Consider the following 18576-nt stretch of genomic DNA (forward strand, 5'->3'; position numbering starts at 1 on the left):
GTCACCTTGGATCTATCCATGGAGAACAAAGGAGCACTCGTGGCTGTCTTTGTCTTCACCATATGACTTAGTTAGCTTAGACCTAGAAACTGTTATATCCAAGTTATATATTTCCTATAAAAAACTTTTTTTTTTCATTTTCTTACTCTGTGTATGAGAGTGATTGCAACCAGTAAAGTCTACTCTCTAACTAGATTTACAAGACACTCTGCACAGCAAATTTCAGTACGCAGAAATCAAAGGCTACAAAGCAAAGTGAGTGCCATTCACTCGGCGCCAGAGGCACCAACAATCACCTCAACCTGTTCTGAAGTCACTACAGGGACAGAAGGCAAAAACTCCTGGTGCAGTCGGGGTGCTCCTCTTTGCTTGAAATAGTGTTCTGCACACTCCGATCCTCACACAGATATTTAGCAGATATTTTGTATAAAGTACGTTTACATTGTAAAATTAGCCAAAGCAAATTCCAAGTATGTAAGTACTTGGCGAATAAATTACTATTCTATTCTATTCTACTCTATTCTATTCTACTCTATTCTATTCTAAATCAGCCATCCAATTTCTCCATGGAGGGTGGAGCTGATCAGCCAACATAACATTTCAATTAGCTCTAGTTCCCTGCAGTAAAACCTTGGCAGGGCCCTTTGGAGCTGTCCAATGTCCAATGCTATCCTCTTGACTCAGTATAACTGCCTGTTTCCCCTTTAACCCTCAAATGAGCAGAGAACTGGACAGACAGAGGAAGAATTTTTCTGTATAGTTCTGTGTCTGTCCTGAACACACATAAAGTGGGGAATGGATGGGTAGATAGGTAGGGTCTAATTTAAAGAAGAAATGGGCATGTGCATGGTGGTAAGGCTGAATGGTTACCCACAGTCTAGTCGCATGATCCAGGAATTTATTTCCTACTTGGGTTCATTTCCAGTATGGGAGCCCAGGTGGGGAGAAAGGAGTTTTGGAAATGGACTGCAATGATATAAGCTGCAAGACTGAAGATCTGTCTCTCATACACTTTTAAAATTGGACACAAGTCTCATATTTGTACGTGATTAGGCAAGGGAAAGTTTAAGCCTATGGACTTGCCTGTCTTTTCTTGGATCACACTGCATTTTTTAAAATTTACCTAAGCATTTATAATTTGCACTTTCATGCAAGTATAACAACATAGATTATAGCATTCTTAAAAAGAAAAGAATAATAATATTGCAAAGGCATGTCAACATTATGGTTTTCAGAGAAGTTCTAAAAGAAGACATGGACAAATCCTGCCCAGTGTTTATGGGTAGGGACTTCTACAGGGCAGGGCCTGCCACACTTGGTTCCTAACAAAGGTTGACTGAACCTTAGGGGTGTAGGAAACCACAAGAAGGGCCCCATCAGAGGATCTCAGTGATTGGGAGCATAAGGAATTATACATCCCTTAAGATGTATAATTGGGCCAACTTGTTTAGAGCTTTGTGAATTAACACAAGAACCTTGAACCAGACCCAATAGCAAATCAGCAAACAGTGCAGCTGTGTCAACAGTGGAGTAGCACATTGTCAGCAACCTGCCCCTTTGAGCAGTCTGTCAACTGCATTCTGCACTAGTTGAAGCTTCTGGACTAGATCCAAGGGCAGCTTCACACAATGTGCATTTGGGTAAGAGTCTCGAGGCTGCATTGTATTGAACAATCCATTTCTCTCCAGTTGTTCTGCATTCCACTTCTTTTGGTGAATATTATTATTTTGATTGCGACTTCTTTGGCAACGTGGTCCTCTTAAGCCAATTTTTAACTGGCTCACTGAAGAAACACACACAGATGGGCATCAGTGTGCTTGATACTCTGAGCTCAGAAGCCTTTGTTTAAAATTAAGGCGAAAATTCCCTGCCTGTATGACAAATCTGTCCTCTCAACCTTTCCTTCTCATCCTGAACTAAGCAGAGGGAGACCCCTTTTCCTTCACAGGCCCTTTCTCACTTCAACTGTTTCTCACCCGGCTGTGCTACTCGGTGTAGAATAAAAGCAGCCCCCTTCCTCTGGGAAAGCATTAAAACCATCAAAACGAATTTACAACTGAGAATTAATTACATGATCAGTGTGTTGCTTAAAATCTTCCCTGCATATTCTGAGCTAAGAAAAGACCTTGCTTCTCCATTAATTGCTTAAGCAAAACTACAAAAGAGGGTCTTGGTGAAGATTAAGCATGTCAGAGAAAAAGAACTAAGGGAGGGGTGGAGGAAAGTTGAACAGAGTCGGAATTTAAAGGCTTTTGTGTCTGAGTAATTCACCTCAGCTTGAACTTGGAAAATGAATAAGATGTGTAGCTCTTACCCAAGGGAGGCCAAAATGTTCAACATCTAACGTTTGTCAAGCACCCATCACCCAATGGCTCACAATGAACACGTTGGGTGTTCACGGTTTTGTGACATTGTGCAACAGCGGGTCCCACTTTCAGCACCTCTGACCCTAGAGACAGGGTTATGCATATTGCCAGCAAAGCTGTCTAAAAATATATTTAATAAATAAAATGAGCCTCTGCAGAGCTAGCCCCCTGGAGAACAGGAAGCAGAGAAAATTGGGGTTTATCTGTACAGGCTCCACCAGGAAAACAGGATGGATCAAAGACCTTGGTGAGCCATACTGAGAGTAGCTTCCAAACAACTCAAGTTGGAGCGTAGGGCACAATGGTAGTTTTAACAGATTTCAATATTTGGTTGTTGTTGTTTTGGTAAAGAAAAAGTTATGCTACAGCCAGGGATCATTCAATACAGGGTGTGCCATGGTGACATCATAAACCTATGAGAAACTTAGTTGGTCTCTAAGGGACCCAGGTGGCGCTGTGGGTTAAACCACTGAGCCTAGGGCTTGCTGATCAGAAGGTCAGCGGTTCGAATCCCTGTGACGGGGTGAGCTCTCGTTGCTCGGTCCCAGCTCCTGCCAACCTAGCAGTTCGAAAGCACGTCAAAATGCAAGTAGATAAATAGGAACCGCTACAGCGGGAAGGTAAACGGCGTTTCCGTGTGCTGCTCTGGTTTGCCAGAAGTGGCTTTGTCATGCTGGCCACATGACCTGGAAGCTGTACGCCGGCTCCCTCGGCCAATAATGCGAGATGAGCGCACAACCCCAGAGTCGGTCACGACTGGACCTAATGGTCGGGGGTCCCTTTACCTTTACATTTAAGGTGCTACTGAAAGGATTTTTTTTATCATAAACACAGTTTCTCAAGTCTCAATTAAAGAAAATTCCACTTGATTCCACTTGATGTAGATGAAAGATCAAGACAACCATCAGCAATGCAAGGCTAAGTTGGCCACACCCACCAAGAAAAGTATAGGTTGTATCCAGCTAAATTTTACTCAGAATAGACCCAATGAAATTAGTGGGCTAAGTGAGTTATGTCCTTCAATATCAATGGGTCTACAACCCCAATGCCTTTTGAATTTAGATCCAAAGCTCCTAGAGCTGATTTTACAGTATCAGGTGGTTTTGTGCTCGAGTCTCCTGAAGAAAGGCAAATTTAAGATCGGGGAAATGAGAAATGACACTAAAATGCAATTTTCTGCTTTATATAGGATGGATGAAAACTCAGCACTGTCCTCCAGCTAAGGGGCACTCCTATCCCTTTTTGGGAAGTCAAAGCTAAAAAAGTTATTCTGGTTTTGTAAGTGGAGCTGGACTGTGGGTTGGTGTTCCCTTGCCCATATCCCCAGGAAGTCTGGATGAAGCTCAAGCGAATTAGATAACAAGTTGGAAAACTGATCAGTGCAATCAGGTTTTTAATGTATGCTTAAATAAACTTCCCCGGCCAACATGAAAATGTTTAGATTGTTTAATCGGTATGCGGTATGTAATATGTTTCTTTATAGTTTCATGCATTATAATATATTTGCTTTATAGTTTTCTAACATTTTCACTGTAAGCTGCCCTAGGATTCCTATTGTTCAGCTTTAGTATAGGATATTAAATATCCCCCATACATAAGGATGGATGAAATAAGTTCTTCAATGGAAATGTCTCAAACAGTCATAGGCCAACTCGGCTCTCCAGATGTTTTGGGACTACAACTCGCATTATCCCTAGCTAACAGGACCAGTGGTCAGAGATGATGGGAATTGTAGTCACAAAACATCTGGAGGGCCGAGTTGGCCTATGCCTGATCTAAAACAAGCCATAGGTGAGACTGCCTTTGCTTGGCAGGGACAAAACATTAATTCGCATAGGGTTGGGAGGTGTTACTTTCAGCCTGAGGGTCACATTCTCTTCTGGGCAACCTTTGGTGGGGGAAGCACACACCAATGGTGGGTGCAGGCAAAAATGGACATATCGATGGGTGTAAATTTCACCTTACAAGAAGGGATGGTGCGCTACAGCACTCTCAAAATTCCAAATACACCCACAGGCTTCAAAGCATTGGTGACACCCTGATACAGATCGTCTAGTGCAGGGGTTGGGAACCAAGGGCTACACTTACATCTTGCATTGCTAGGCTTTCCAGCCTGAGTTTGTAATAGAACCCCTTATTTTGTTTTTTCACATATCTGCCTCTCATCTCATAACAGCTTGCCATGCAGCTCAAGAAATGGTTCATGAAAGCCACAGTCACGGCCATTGGACCCCCAATATCTAAGATGGGGTGGGAACCTTTGGACCTCAAGATGTTGCTGAACAATTCCCATCAGCCTCAGGAAGCATGGGCGATGGTCAGGGATGATGGAAGGGCCAAAGATTTCCCCATCCCTGATCTAAGAACATGCTTTCACACCTATCAACTTGCATGTACCTTAACATCAGTGAATGAGGCCTGAATGGTGGTCCCTGTGCAGGATGAGATGAAAACCACTGGGGCCCATGAAAGGGTCTTTTCAGTGGTGGCTCCACATCTGCAGAAAGCTTTCTCTCCCAGAGATGTGTCTAGCCACACCATTACTTTCCTCCTGAGAAAAAGGTGGAAAAGCGCCTCTTCAAGCCAGCTTTAAAATGAGGATATCAGTGACTTAAAACAATTATGAACAATTTGATGGCACTAGTACCATTCAGCTATTTTTATCTTTTCCATTTTATGCATATTATGTTCCATATGTCTGTCATGTTGTTGTTTGCTAGGCTGCATGCAGAGAAAAAAACCTTGTGGCCTTTGGGCAAAGTGTGGTATAGAAATTTATCAAAAAAATAAATCAAATACTAACTTTTATGGCGCTAACGGGACATTTTGTAGTTTTTGCATATAATTGGACTGCACAGCTGTAATCCTGTATATTTTGAAGTAAGGCCCATTGAATCTGATTGTATTTACTTCTGAATACACTTGCATAGGACTGCTCTGCATGCATCTTATAACAAATACTAAACAGTCTTGTGGTACTTTAATGACTACCAGTGCATGTATAGATTTGCTTCTCTAAATTCGTTTCTGTCTTTTATATTTTGCTGCTATCATGATTTTTGTTTTAATTTATTTTTGTATAAGAATTTCTTAACTCTTTTGTTTCTCACATTGAGGAGCTTGTTTTGAAGCTGAAAAGGTGGCTATAAAATAGTTTTAAAAGAAGAAGAAGAAGAAGAAAAACCTCAGGTGTGAAAATACCCATGGTTGACACTGACAATATCTGGCTTTTAAGTTGATCTAGCAGAGAAAATGGAAGATTTGCCTCTCCCTCCAGCTCAAGAACTAGAAGAGAGCAAACAAGAGAGTTTGAGATGTTTACTTGAGCCTCACAAGACATTTTTGGCCTTTGAACCCTTACTGCTTTCTGCTGTAGATTGGGGTCCCATTCTCATGACATGGTAAACCAAACTATGGCTTATCAGGACCTTATAAAACTATGGTCTCCCAGAAAGAAGTGTGCAGCCACTTGGCTCCTCCCCAGTACTTTTTGAAGTATCATGCTTGCGCTAAGCAAAGGTTTGCTTTATCTTATTGTCTTAGCAGCAAAGCCCATTGACTTCACTAGAGCTTACTTCTGAGTAAACATGCATAGGATTGATGTGTAAGACTGCAGCACACCAAATGAGTCAGAAATAGAATCAAAGCATCTTAAAGATTAAGAAATGTATTGCAGTGTACGTTTATGTGGGCAATCCGCTTCACATGCATCTAAATACAGTAAGTGGACACTCTAATCCATGATTGCTTATGCCATATCTTTGGTAGCATTTAAGTTTCATCAAGAATCAAAATTGTTGTTGTTGTTTAGTCGTTTAGTCGTGTCCGACTCTTCGTGACCCCATGGACCATAGCGCGCCAGGCACTCCTGTCTTGCACTGCCTCCCGCAGTTTGGTCAAACTCATGTTCGTAGCTTCGAGAACACTGTCCAACCATCTCGTCCTCTGTCGTCCCCTTCTCCTAGTGCCCTCCATCTTTCCCAACATCAGGGTCTTTTCCAAGGATTCTTCTCTTCTCATGAGGTGGCCAAAGTATTGGAGCCTCAGCTTCACGATCTGTCCTTCCAGGGAGCACTCAGGGCTGATTTCCTTAAGAATGGATAGGTTTGATCTTCTAGCAGTCCATGGGACTCTCAAGAGTCTCCTCCAGCACCATAATTCAAAAGCATCAATTCTTCGGCGATCAGCCTTCTTTATGGTCCAGCTCTCACTTCCATACATCACTACTGGGAAAACCATAGCTTTAACTATACGGACCTTTGTCGGCAAGGTGATGTCTCTGCTTTTTAAGATGCTGTCTAGGTTTGTCATTTTACCCCCTGATAATTTGTACATCTGGGGCAACCTTCCCTTAAAAAAGCTCAACAGCTTTGGGCAATGTTCCAAAAAATTGCAATGTAGGGGAGGGGTGACCAAAAAAATTCTCACCGGGTACCACCTGACCTTGCTACGCCTCTGGAAATGGGCGTGTCAAGACTCCATGGTCACTCAACAAGCTATGGCTCATACCTGGAAGGCCTTACAAGGACTACCCCTGGAGTTACAGTGTAAAAATGTTTGGTGTTCAGCCATGGCTAAGAAAATAATTCACAACTCAAAAGTGATAAAAGGAACAGAGAAACAAGATAATTTTCATGCAATATGGTAGCCGTTTGTTATGAAACTGCCCTGTGTTGTGGGTGGGTATGATTGGATAGCCACAACACCCTATTGATGGTGGGCTGAATCAGGCCAATGGGACGCTAGCCAAACCAATCAAGGGACCTATATATGCCCATGCACGTGACTCAGAGCTTCCTCTTTTGGCCAGTGCATCGGAACACCCGCCCACCTCTCCCTACTTTTAGGGCCTGCGCGCTTGACCTTGCTATGCCGTTGTGTGTCATCTGTGTGTCGCCTCCACGGCAGGAATTTTCCCCACTTGGCTGATTGGCTGGTGCCACTTGGGTTTCGCCTGCCGCGTAGCAAATCGTCACAACTTGTGGATAGGCTCTGGTTCAGGCGATAGGGATGGGGGAACGCTCTCGCCATCCCTATGTGAAGGGTGTTCCGTTAAAGGAATCCAGAGACTCAATGGTTTGGTCAACCCTGAGAGAGGTTGTGCCCGTGTCTGGGTGCTGGACATAGCATGTCCCCAGCTTTCCACCATTCCAGGTGTTCACCCTAGGCTGACCTATGCTGGTGCCCTTGGCCAGCGCTACCTGTAACGGTGCAGGGAGCTAGTCGAACCAGAGCCTATGCAACCACTCACCTGATGTAATCAATAAAGTTGTGGCCTAAATTCTGTTGGAACTAAAATTGGGGTCTTGTCTGAATTTATTTAAGGGGGGGAGGTTTAAAGGTCTAAACACGCAAACGTCTATCCTGAACAGTACAGCTTGAACAACTGTCTGTGTCAGATAAAACCATTTTTGTACTGTCACCAGGACATTACAGCTGGAAATTTGGATAATGTGTATGGTTTCATAAGAAGCACCCATGTTATATATATATATATATATATATATAAATTATTTTTTTAAAGGCCCTTTGTGCGTATGCAGTCCTTGCTGTAGAAGCAGAGTTTCAGAGCTCTTACAATTTTATGTAAGAAGTTGAAATATACATTTAAAATGGCAATGCTATGGAGAGAGCATTCAAGAATGAAAAAGTGCCCTGGGAATGAACCACTGTTATCTTCTGCTGCTGTCTCCTCTGTTGGAAAAGGGGGAGCTGGATGTGCGGCCCTTCCATTTTTAAAGATTGATCATTCAAATGGAAGGGAGTTAATCTGCTCTTCTGTTTTTGAACTAAGTGTCTATGTGTTTCTAAGTCGTAAACAGTTAGTCTCCGAGGGTGTGTTACAATTCCCAGAAGCGAGGTCTGTTATGTCTGACATGCAACAGAATCCAAGAAAGCTCCCTCTCCCCCTCTTTTCTCTGTATACTTTTGATAAAACACGCACACGTTTGATAGAAACCATGACCTTCTGTGTCAGATCCCAGCCAACAGCTTTTCCAAGTTTTAGGAGTCATTTCATTGGGGGGGTGGGATGGATTTTAGAAAGTTTACTTTTGTGTTCAGTGACACAATACTAAAATGTAATAATTATCCCAATGTTTATGTGCAACAAGCAGTATGCTTGGACCTCACCAGTACTCTTCTAAAGCACCGTCCTTGAAAATCTAAATGGCCAGCAAAGATTCCAGGGGTGAAATGATGCCGTTGATACATCTAGCAATGGTGTGAATGCTACTTTAAGTAGGTAGGGTAGGGCCTGACCCCATGTCAAAGTGGTTTGTGGAGGTTAGGGGATGCTGGGATCTGGCCGGCTGGTCTGATCCAGTTCCCCAACCCGGGAATTGTTTTACCATCTCTTTACAGATTCCCCACTGCCCCAATAGACCAATGTTACACCTCTCTGTGTATGTGTGCTACCCTTAGAGATGCTTGAAGACCTAGTTTGGTCTTCATTTTTAAATGGAACAACCTGATTTGTGCTTCCTGGATGGAACACAATTGCCTTGCAGTTTCACAATTCTCTGAAATTTATGAGACAGCTCTTGGCTCAAAAAAAAAGTCTATTAGGTTAAAGTACATATTTTAGGATAAAATGTGAACAAAAGTGTGTATTTTGTGGGGCGAAGCACAATGAGTAATATTTGTCCTACTCAGAACATACCCATGAAAATAAATGATAAATGAACATTAGTCCTGTCTATTAACTTCAATGGGTCTACTCTGAGCAGGGCAAGCATTGAATACCACCCATTGAAGTTAACAGACATGCCTTACTTAGGTCCAATAATTTTGGTGAGTCTACCTTGAGCAAAATGCAGTTGGCTATAATCCTATACCGGTAATATTAATTTTGGGCTTTTCTAAAAAGTTGATGGCTACAGAAATGGGACTGAGGTCACTTCCAGATGACCTGTGTTATGAGTATTCCCCCCAATTTGTTAGTGGAGAGATTGGACAACAATGGCTGTTTAGCGAGCATTCATTGTGGTTTGCATGTGGGGAAATCAAATGATGTTGCATCAAGCATCATCCCACACCTTTTCATGCATTTCCCTGCTACTTTCCTTTGCCATGTTGTGAACAAATCCCAGCTGAAAATAATGACAACTTGGAAGTGCCCTGAAATAGACTCACCAATGAACACACGTGACACTTGCTTTTATCTAATTTGTTCTACGTTGCATCTTACCTTGTCATCGTCATCTTCATCCTCCTCTACATCAATGCAGTCCTTAAAAAAGAACAACAGAAAATTAATCCAAATTTCAAAGTGCTTAGCATAATTAATATAATTCTATTTATTTAAACATTTAAGGGGAACCCTTCTGGATCAGCCCAAAGGTGAATCAAGTCTATCATGCCACTGTGGTCAAACTGGATGTCTATGGGATCCCATAAACAATATATAAAGGCAACTAGCTCTTTCCTGCTGTTTGTTCCCTGGCAACTGAGAACACGAGAAGAGCCAATAGCTCATATAATCGAGCATCCTGTTCTCACAGTGGCCACCCGGAGGCCTGTGGGAAACCCTCAAACAAGGCCTGAGCACCATGTGGCTTCCAGCAACTGGCATTCAGAAGCATTTCTGCTGCCAACCATAGAGGCAGAGCATAGCCATCATGGCTAGTAGCCATGATCATCACCAGCTGCATTTTGACTCTAGTGCTATAGGTCCAAATAATAATAATAATAATAATAATAATAATAATAATAATAATAATAATAATAATAATTTATTATTTATACCCCACCCATCTGGCTGAGTCTCCCCAGCCACTCTGGGCGGCTTCCAACTGAATATTAAAACAATACAGCATTAAATATTAAAAGCTTCCCTAAACAGGGCTGCCTTCAGATGTCTTTTAAAATTAGGATAGCTGCCTATTTCCTTGACATCTGATGGAAGGGCATTCCACAGGGCGGGTGCTGCTACCGAGAAGGCCCTCTGTCTGGTTCCCTGTAACCTCCCTTCTCGCAATGAGGGAATCACCAGAAGGCCCTCAGCGCTGGATCTCAGTGTCCGGGCTGAACGGTGGGGGTGGAGATGCTCCTTCTGGTATACTGGACCGACGCAGTTTAGGGCTTTAAAGGCCAACACTTTGAATTGTGCTCGGAAACGTACTGGGAGCCAGGCCCGGCTCTAGGTATAGTCCCGGTGGTGCGGGGCGCCGGGGCGCCGGGCCGGCAGGGGGGGCGCTGCGTGGCGAAGCCGTGCTGCGCGCTGCGATGGCGGGGGCGCCGGAGCGATCTCCACGCCTCAGCGCCAGGGCGCCTGGCCTGCTTGAGACGGCCCTGCTGGGAGCCAGTGTAGATCTCTCAGGACCAGTGTTATGTGGTCCCGGCAGCCGCTCCCAGTCACCAGTCTAGCTGCCGCATTCTGGATTAGTTGCAGATTCTGGGTCACCTTCTAAGGTAGCCCCGCATAGAGCGCATTGCAGTAATCCCTCTAGATGTTGCTTAGTTACAATTCCCATCATCCCTGATTACTGGGCAGCCCCGGCTGATGGGAGTTGGAGAGTCCAACACGTTTGGAGGACCACAGGCTCCCTAACACTGGTGTCAGCATTCGCTCAACTAGGCTTGCTATTAGGGTGAAGGATTGTATCCAATGTCAGTCCTGTTCTGAGTTGACCCTTGAAATCAATTAATTTGGGTTTATTACTTCCAGTAGCTCTACTCTGAGTAAACCCTGTTAGATGAAGATCAATGTCTTTATAATGGTCCATCAATAATGGCTAATCAAAAATGGCTGGTAATCATCAATTCATTTGATTTCTTTCTCCACACACCATAGAGTACTTCCAGAGTCACAACTTCCGTTAAAAAAATTAATAATTAAGACCTTGGATTTTTACATTTTTAAACAATTGCTTTTTAATCCTCAAGGACTCTTCCCATCCTTTGGTCCAAGTTCAGAAAATGGTAACAGAAATAACTCTCAACCAAGACACAATTTTATGTTAGAACAAAGCTATCAGCAGCAGATGCAAGCTGAACCATTCTAAAGGCAAGAAGGTTCAATTCTTGTTTTTTTTAATGCTATTTTAATCCATTGCCAAGTTCTACTCTCGATAAGCAGCTTTGTTCTTCCTCTGACAAATGAACCAGTTGGAATGTCAAGGCTGAGAATTCTTCTACACTCAGTTTATTCTATTCTCATTGCTTGTTTCAATGGCTGTTCGCTCCCTTTAGGGCCATTACCGAAACATTAGGGGGCAGAAAATACATTAGCACACACATAATCAATCTTAAGAATCAGATACAAAATTCTATACAGCATTATCACTCCACTTGCTAAGAAAAAATGGGAGGGGGCAGGGGAGGAAAGGTTATGATTGAAGTGTAGGGGTAACAGGCATTTCAACACGGGTTCTTTGCTAGCAACACATAAAAAAGATTCTGCAGGTCAGCAGGAACATTTCTTTTGAATAGGCAGATTTATTTATTTATTTTGAAATACAATAAGTGGAATGCAGGAAATGTTGAAGAGCAGAATTAAAAGTTGAGGTGGTAAATAAAATAAAATTAAATCCATTTTCGGAGCACAGGACTAAGCTCTTGAAAAGATTCAACTTGCGTTCCATTTTCCAGAAGGTGGAAGAAGCAACAAGGGGATTGATGATCTTGGACCTGATCCTCACCAACAGGGAATAACTGGTCAATAAGGTGGAAGTAGTGGGGACCTTGAGAGGAAGCGACCACGTCCCTTTGGGATTCATTATACAGAGGAAACGGAAAGCCGAGTGTAGTCGGACCTCCACTTTGGACTTTTAGAAAGTGGTTATCAAAAAGCTGGGTTAGAGAAGGGACTCCATGGTAGACGGGAGTCCATGGTAGACGGGGGTTTCTTAAAGGTGAGATACTGAAGGGACAATCTCAAATAATTCCAATGAGAAAGAAAACTGGGATGCATCTAAAGAAACTGGTGTGGTTGCATAATGAGTTTACAGATGAGCTTAGAGTTAAGAAGGGTATGTATAAGAAATGGAAGGAGAGGTATCGCATGAAGGAAGAGTATAAATGAGCAGCCGACACTTGCAGGGGGAAGGTCTGGTAGGCTAAAACTCAGAATGAGCTCAGAGTTACAAGTGAGGTTAAAAATAATAATAAATGTTTTTCCTTGGCTATGTTCGAAGCAAGAGAAAAAACAAAAATATTGTGTTCTTTGTGTGAAGAAGATGGAGAATATTGGGTGATAGAAATAAAGCGAAAGTGCTCAATACCTACTTTCTCTCTGCCTTCTTCCAAAAGAAAAAATTAGTGCCCAAACGGATGATAATAAAATAAATGATGCAGAGAGGGAGTTGCAGCCCAAAACAGAAAAAAGAGGTGGTAAAAGAACGGCTGGCCTGTTCACCAGTGCCTGATGAACTACAACCAAGGAAGTCGATCTCAGGACGCAAGGGAGAAATGTGCTAAGAGGAAGGCACGCTTGGCAAATCCACACCGTGATCAACTCCCGCCTGGAAACCAATGTCCCCACTGTGGAAGGATGTGTGGATCCAGAATTGGCCTCCACAGTCACTTACGGACCCATTGCTAAAACCGTGTTTATGGAAGACAATCTTACTCGGCTACGAGTGATCGCCAAAGAGGGAGAGAAAGAAGAGACAATTTGCAGATGCAATTGTAGAGCTTCTGTCTATAATCTTAGAGAATTCTTAGGGAATTCTGTAGACTGGAGGTGGGCAAATGTTGTCCCCGTCTTCAAAAAGTGGGAGAAAGAGGACCCAGGCCACTTTCCAACTGCTCAGCTTGATGCTGATAGCAGGAAAGGTCCCAAAACAGAAAATTAAAGAGTCGTGTGTGATCACTTAAAAAGGGATGTCCTGATTACTAAGAGCTTGCATGGGTTTCTGAAAAGCAAGTCATGCCAGATCACTCTTTTTTTTATTTTTTATAAAAAGCTTGGTGGATCAGGGGAATGCTGTGGATGCAATGTATCTTGACTTGAGCAAGGCTTTGGACAAAGACCCTCAAGATAGTCTGGTGGAGAAGCTGGTGAGGGGATGGGAATGGTGACATCTGGAATCAAAAGGAAGTCATGGGATCATGTTATGGATGTATCCATGCACTGACTATGTACCCAGCTGCCTGCAGGTTCGGAAGGAGTATGAAATGCCCCTCTGTGCATACAAGTGTACATAGGAATAGCCCTCCTGGAACAGCCCATCAAGTCCAGCATCATCTTCTCACAGTGGCCAACCAGATGCCCATGGGAAGCCTGAGAGCAGAACTGAGTACAACAGGACTCTCCACAGTTACGCTCCCCAGCAACTGGCATTCAGAATCATACTGAAAGTGGAGGTAGAGCATAGCCATCTTGGCTAGTAGCTATTGATAACCTTATCTCCCATAAATCTGTCTAATTTCCCTTTGAATCCATTGAGGCTGGTGGCCAAGGCTTCCTATTGTGGGAGCAAATCCCATAGTTTAACATTGCACTTTCTTTTGTCTGTCCTGAATCTTCCAAAATGCAGTTCATTGGATGGCCTTGAGTTCAAGTATCACAAGGGAGAAATACCTTTCCCTATCCATGAATCCCATCTTCCATGAATTTGTCAAATCCTCTTTTAAAGCCATTCAGGTTAGTGGCCATCACTGGCCCTTGTGGAAGCAAATTCCATCTATGCACTGTGCAAAGAAATACTTTTGTGTGTGTCTGCCTTGAATCCCACAACGTTCACTTTCATTGGATGTCCATGAATTCTATTGTTATAAGAGAGGGAGAAAATCTTTTCTCTATCCACTTTTATCATGCTGTGTGTAATTTTACACACTTCTATCATGTCACTTCTTACTTGCCATTTCTCTAAAGCAGAAAGCCCCAAATGTCATAATGTTTCTTCACAAGGAAGTTGCTCCTTTCCCTGGATCATTCATAGAATCATAGAGTTGGAAGAGACCACAAGGGCCATCCAGTCCAACCCCCTGCCAAGCAGGAAACACCATCAAAGCATTCCTGACAGATGGCTGTCAAGCCTCTGCTTAAAGACCTCCAAAGAAGGAGACTCCACCACACTCCTTGGCAGCAAATTCCACTGCCGAACAGCTCTTACTGTCAGGAAGTTCTTCCTAATGTTTAGGTGGAATCTTCTTTCTTGTAGTTTGAATCCATTGCTCCGTGTCCGCTTCTCTGGAGCAGCAGAAAACAACCTTTCTCCCTCCTCTATATGACATCCTTTTATATATTTGAACATGGCTATCATATCACCCCTTAACCTTCTCTTCTCCAGGCTAAACATACCCAGCTCCCTAAGCCGTTCCTCATAAGGCATCGTTTCCAGGCCTTTGACCATTTTGGTTGCCCTCCTCTGGACACGGTCCAGTTTGTCAGTATCCTTCTTGAACTGTGGTGCCCAGAACTGGACACAGTATTCCAGATGAGGTCTGACCAGCCCCATGCTATACTCCTATTGATGTAGCCCAGAATTGCATTGGCTTTTTAAGCTGCTGCATCACACTGTTGACTCATGTCAAATTTGTGGTCTACCAAGGCTCCTAGATCCTTTTCACATGTACTGCTCTCAAGCCAGGTGTCACCCAAACCTTTTCCAGCTCTACAATATCCTTTTTAAAGTGAGGTGACCAGAACGGTACACAGTGTAAATGTAATGCTTACGTGCGCAAGGCCTCCCATATGTGAGAGGGAATCAGCCTTGGCTAATTGGGATTTCCCCTTTAACATGGTCCCTGAAAGTGGGCACGGCTAGGCAGTGGGAACCCCTACTGCAGCCCCTCTCTCATGCTTACAATGGCATACAAAGGTTCCTATGAACCTTCCTAAAATGAACTTTTGAAAATAATGTGTGAGGGGGAACGGGAGGCTGTAAAGAAAAATAGTGTGCTCAACAAGATGTATGGCAAATCGCAACATCCATCACCCGCTTAGCATCAATGGACAGAATCCTTGGGATTTCAGTGGGACAGCAACGTGTCGTCAGAGAATGAGTGATGGAGAGAGGTTGTTTTTAACTTTGTGTCCTCAGCCTTCATCAGGTTTGCTGGATTTCACTACAGTATACTATTTTACCCTCCATAGAAACCCAATACAAACCTATCCCCTTTGCATTCGATAATGACTTGTTTGTCCCAAATTCCACCTAGAGAGCAAAACTTCAATTTTCCAGATGTAATAAAAGCCATGTTAAATGTTTTTACGGCTCCGTCTGTAGGGATTAGGACTTCACTCCGATTACTTGGCCTCTAACCATTTGTCTTCGTATCTGATGTGCCTGAAATGGTCAGCTAACTGAAAATGCCATTTGCCCCAATCTGTAACACTTTTCTCTCAAGTGGGGGGTGGGGGGAGAGCAGGCTTTGAACAGAACCAAAAAAGTAAAATAATAATAATAATAATAATAATAATAATAATAATAATAATATTGGCAGGGAGATGCTTGAATGCAACTTAATTATAACCACAGTTATAATTGTTGCTGTTGCTGTTCTCAAGGTGACATACATGGCCTCCCTCCTCATTTTACCCACACAGCAACCCTGTGAGGTAGGTTAGGCTGAGTGACAGTCACCGGTCCAAGGATCAGCATGGATTTATGGGTGAGTGAGGATTTGGGGCTTGGGTTTCACAGTCCAACTAACCAATACACCAAACTGATTATTGCTTCCCCTAAGGTTCCTATCCAGATTAAAAGTAACATAAAGTTGCTCATAAGATTTGCTCTCTTTGAAGTTTCACAAGGTGAATCACAGAGAGTTGCATTTTGACAGACAGGTTTAAAAACAGAGCCCTGCACGTTATGAAGAAGCATCCTGTTCCTTTCTAACTCCACTGACTTTCTGAACTTTTTTATTTTTAATGTGCAGGAAAGAATTCCTCTTCAGAGCCCCCTCGCCTCATTTCGCCACCTTAGGGCTCTTGTAGAAAAGGATTTAGGCTGCTTCAAAAGCACAAGAGCAAAAGCAAAGTTACTTCAACTGAAGGTGGAAGAAGAGAAGGCAAAACCCTCAAGCAAAGTTTAAAAGCTGACCCGAATTAATCTTAGTTTGATTCAAACTGATGACAAAAGCAGCTCATTTAAGAATATCTGTTGTGGTTTTGTATATAATGACTATAGCGATGTTAACGGAACCAGCTGGACACAAGCAATTGTCTTCAAGATGGATGAAGTTACTATGATAGGTTTTCTGTGGTGTACCATATCCATCTCTCTTTTCTCACAGTCGTATCGGGTCAAATGGGACTGGCAGGCTTGTGAGGCATTATCCTACCTTTTCCAACCTCCCTGGCGCCCTCCACATCTATTGTGGACTATAACTCTTACCAGCCCCAGTTGAGTCCTTCCCAGTCTTATCTAGCCCATGGAAGTTGTACGTCCAAAACATCTGACAGGTTCCAGGTGGGATACAGCTGCATTGCAAAAATCTGCAAATCCCCCATATCTCGTTTTGACTTATTTTGTTTATTATTATTATTATTATTATTATTATTATTATTATTATTTATTTATTTACACCCCACCCATCTGGCTGGGTTTCCCCCGCCACTCTGGGCGGCTCCCAACAAATAACAAAATACATTAAAATATCACAGATTAAAAACTCCCCTAAGCAGGGCTGCCTTTAGGTGTTTTCTAAATGTCAGGTAGTTGTTTATCTCCTTGACTTCCGATGGAAGGGCGTTCCACAGGGCGGGTGCCACTACCGAGAAGTCCCTCTGGCTGGTTCCCTGAAGCTTTGCTTCTCGCAGTGAGGGAACTGCCAGAAGGCCCTCGGCGCTGCACCTCAGTGTCTGGGCTGAACAATGGGGATGGAGATGCTCCTTCAGGTATATAGGACCGAGGCCGTTTAGGGCTTTATAGGTCAGCACCAACACTTTGAATTGTGCTCGGAAACGTACTGGGAGCCAATGTAGGTCTCTTAGGACCGGTGTTATGTGGTCCCGGCGGCCACTCCCAGTCATTAGTCTAGCTGCCACATTCTGGATTAATTCCAGTTTCCAGGTCACCTTCAAAGGTAGAGCGCATTGCAGTAGTCCAAGCGGGAGATATCTAGAGCATGCACCACTCTGGTGAGACAGTCCGCAGGCAGGTAGGGTCTCAGCTTGCGTACCAGATGGAGCTGATAGACAGCCGCCCTGGACACAGAATTAACCTGCACCTCCATGGACAGCTGTGAGTCCAAAATGACTCCCAGGCTGCGCACCTGGTCCTTCAAGGGCACAGTTATCCCATTCAGGACCAGGGAGTCCCCCACTGGTTTCAGGTTGCATTTTGGTTTTAATGGATATTGCTTTGCTATTGATATAGTGTCCACGACTTAGAGTTTTCAAAAATATAAAAAATAAGTCATTTAGAAATGCTTTTAAATGAAATAATTAAATGAAATAAAGGCAGTGGACAGTTGCATTAGTGGGATGAGTGCTTAACACAGGCCTGTCTCGTAACACCTCCAACAACTATCCTAAATTGATAGATTGAATTTGTACTGAAGACTTGTCCGAACAAGCTGTGTGCCGCCTGTGGGGTTTGCTTTTAAGGAAACACATATAGGGCCGTATTCAATAATAGTCCTACTCATAGGAGATGTACTGAAATTAGAGGACATGGCTAAGTTAGGTTCACACATTTCTAAGGGTACAAACGTAGTTGGACCTAGCTGAAAATAACCCATAGGACTGTTATAAAGAAGCTTGGCACAACAAGCAATGATAGGGCTGCCAGGGCTTCCGGTCCGTCGCGCTGGTGGAGTAGGACGCAGGGACTTCGCGCTCTGAAGTCCCTGGCTTCGTGGAGGGGGGGGGAAGTCCGCAGAGCGAGCGGACTCCCCGAAAAAACACCGGGTAGAGAGTCCCGGTGACATAGCGCCCAGCTGCCTGCTCCAGACGCGATTCCTCCGCTGCCCGAGAGCTCCGTAGAGCGATCGAGAGCCAGCGGAGTGGAGTCGCGGGAGCCATTTTTGGGTTTCATCTTACCTCCTTGAAGTGAAGCTCCGAGTCCTCAGCCTGCAAGCGGCGGATTCTTCCAAGAAAATAAAAGACTTGTACAAAGTAAGTCAAATCTCTATTCGGACTATAAAAATTTTAAATTTGAAGATAGGATGAGATTCTAAAGCAACGGAAGCCGATCTCTTCCAAATGGTTAATCGGGAGGCATATTAAATATCCCTAAGCCGAAAGGGGGAAAGTGCTTTTCCAGATTGTGGACCCGAGAGAAAGAAAGACTTTTCCAAACCTTCCCAGCCCCCGGTG

The 18576-nt window shown here is 43.5% G+C and overlaps 1 protein-coding gene across 4 annotated transcripts in view; it reads right to left on the reverse strand.

The window, feature by feature from the left end:
• The window catches only part of MCTP2 (multiple C2 and transmembrane domain containing 2), a 124625-nt gene that overhangs the window by 12796 nt on the left and 93253 nt on the right, over window positions 1-18576 (reverse strand). For all 4 annotated transcript variants that reach the window (XM_088656588.1, XM_035130470.3, XM_088656587.1 and 1 more), the window contains one exon: window positions 9556-9597. In XM_088656588.1, the coding sequence (XP_088512714.1) occupies window positions 9556-9597 (42 nt within the window). The remainder of the gene's footprint in view (window positions 1-9555; window positions 9598-18576) is intronic.

The sequence above is a fragment of the Zootoca vivipara genome, chromosome 13 (assembly GCF_965207765.1).
Source record: "Zootoca vivipara chromosome 13, rZooViv2.hap1.1, whole genome shotgun sequence".
NCBI lineage: Eukaryota > Metazoa > Chordata > Lepidosauria > Squamata > Lacertidae > Zootoca > Zootoca vivipara.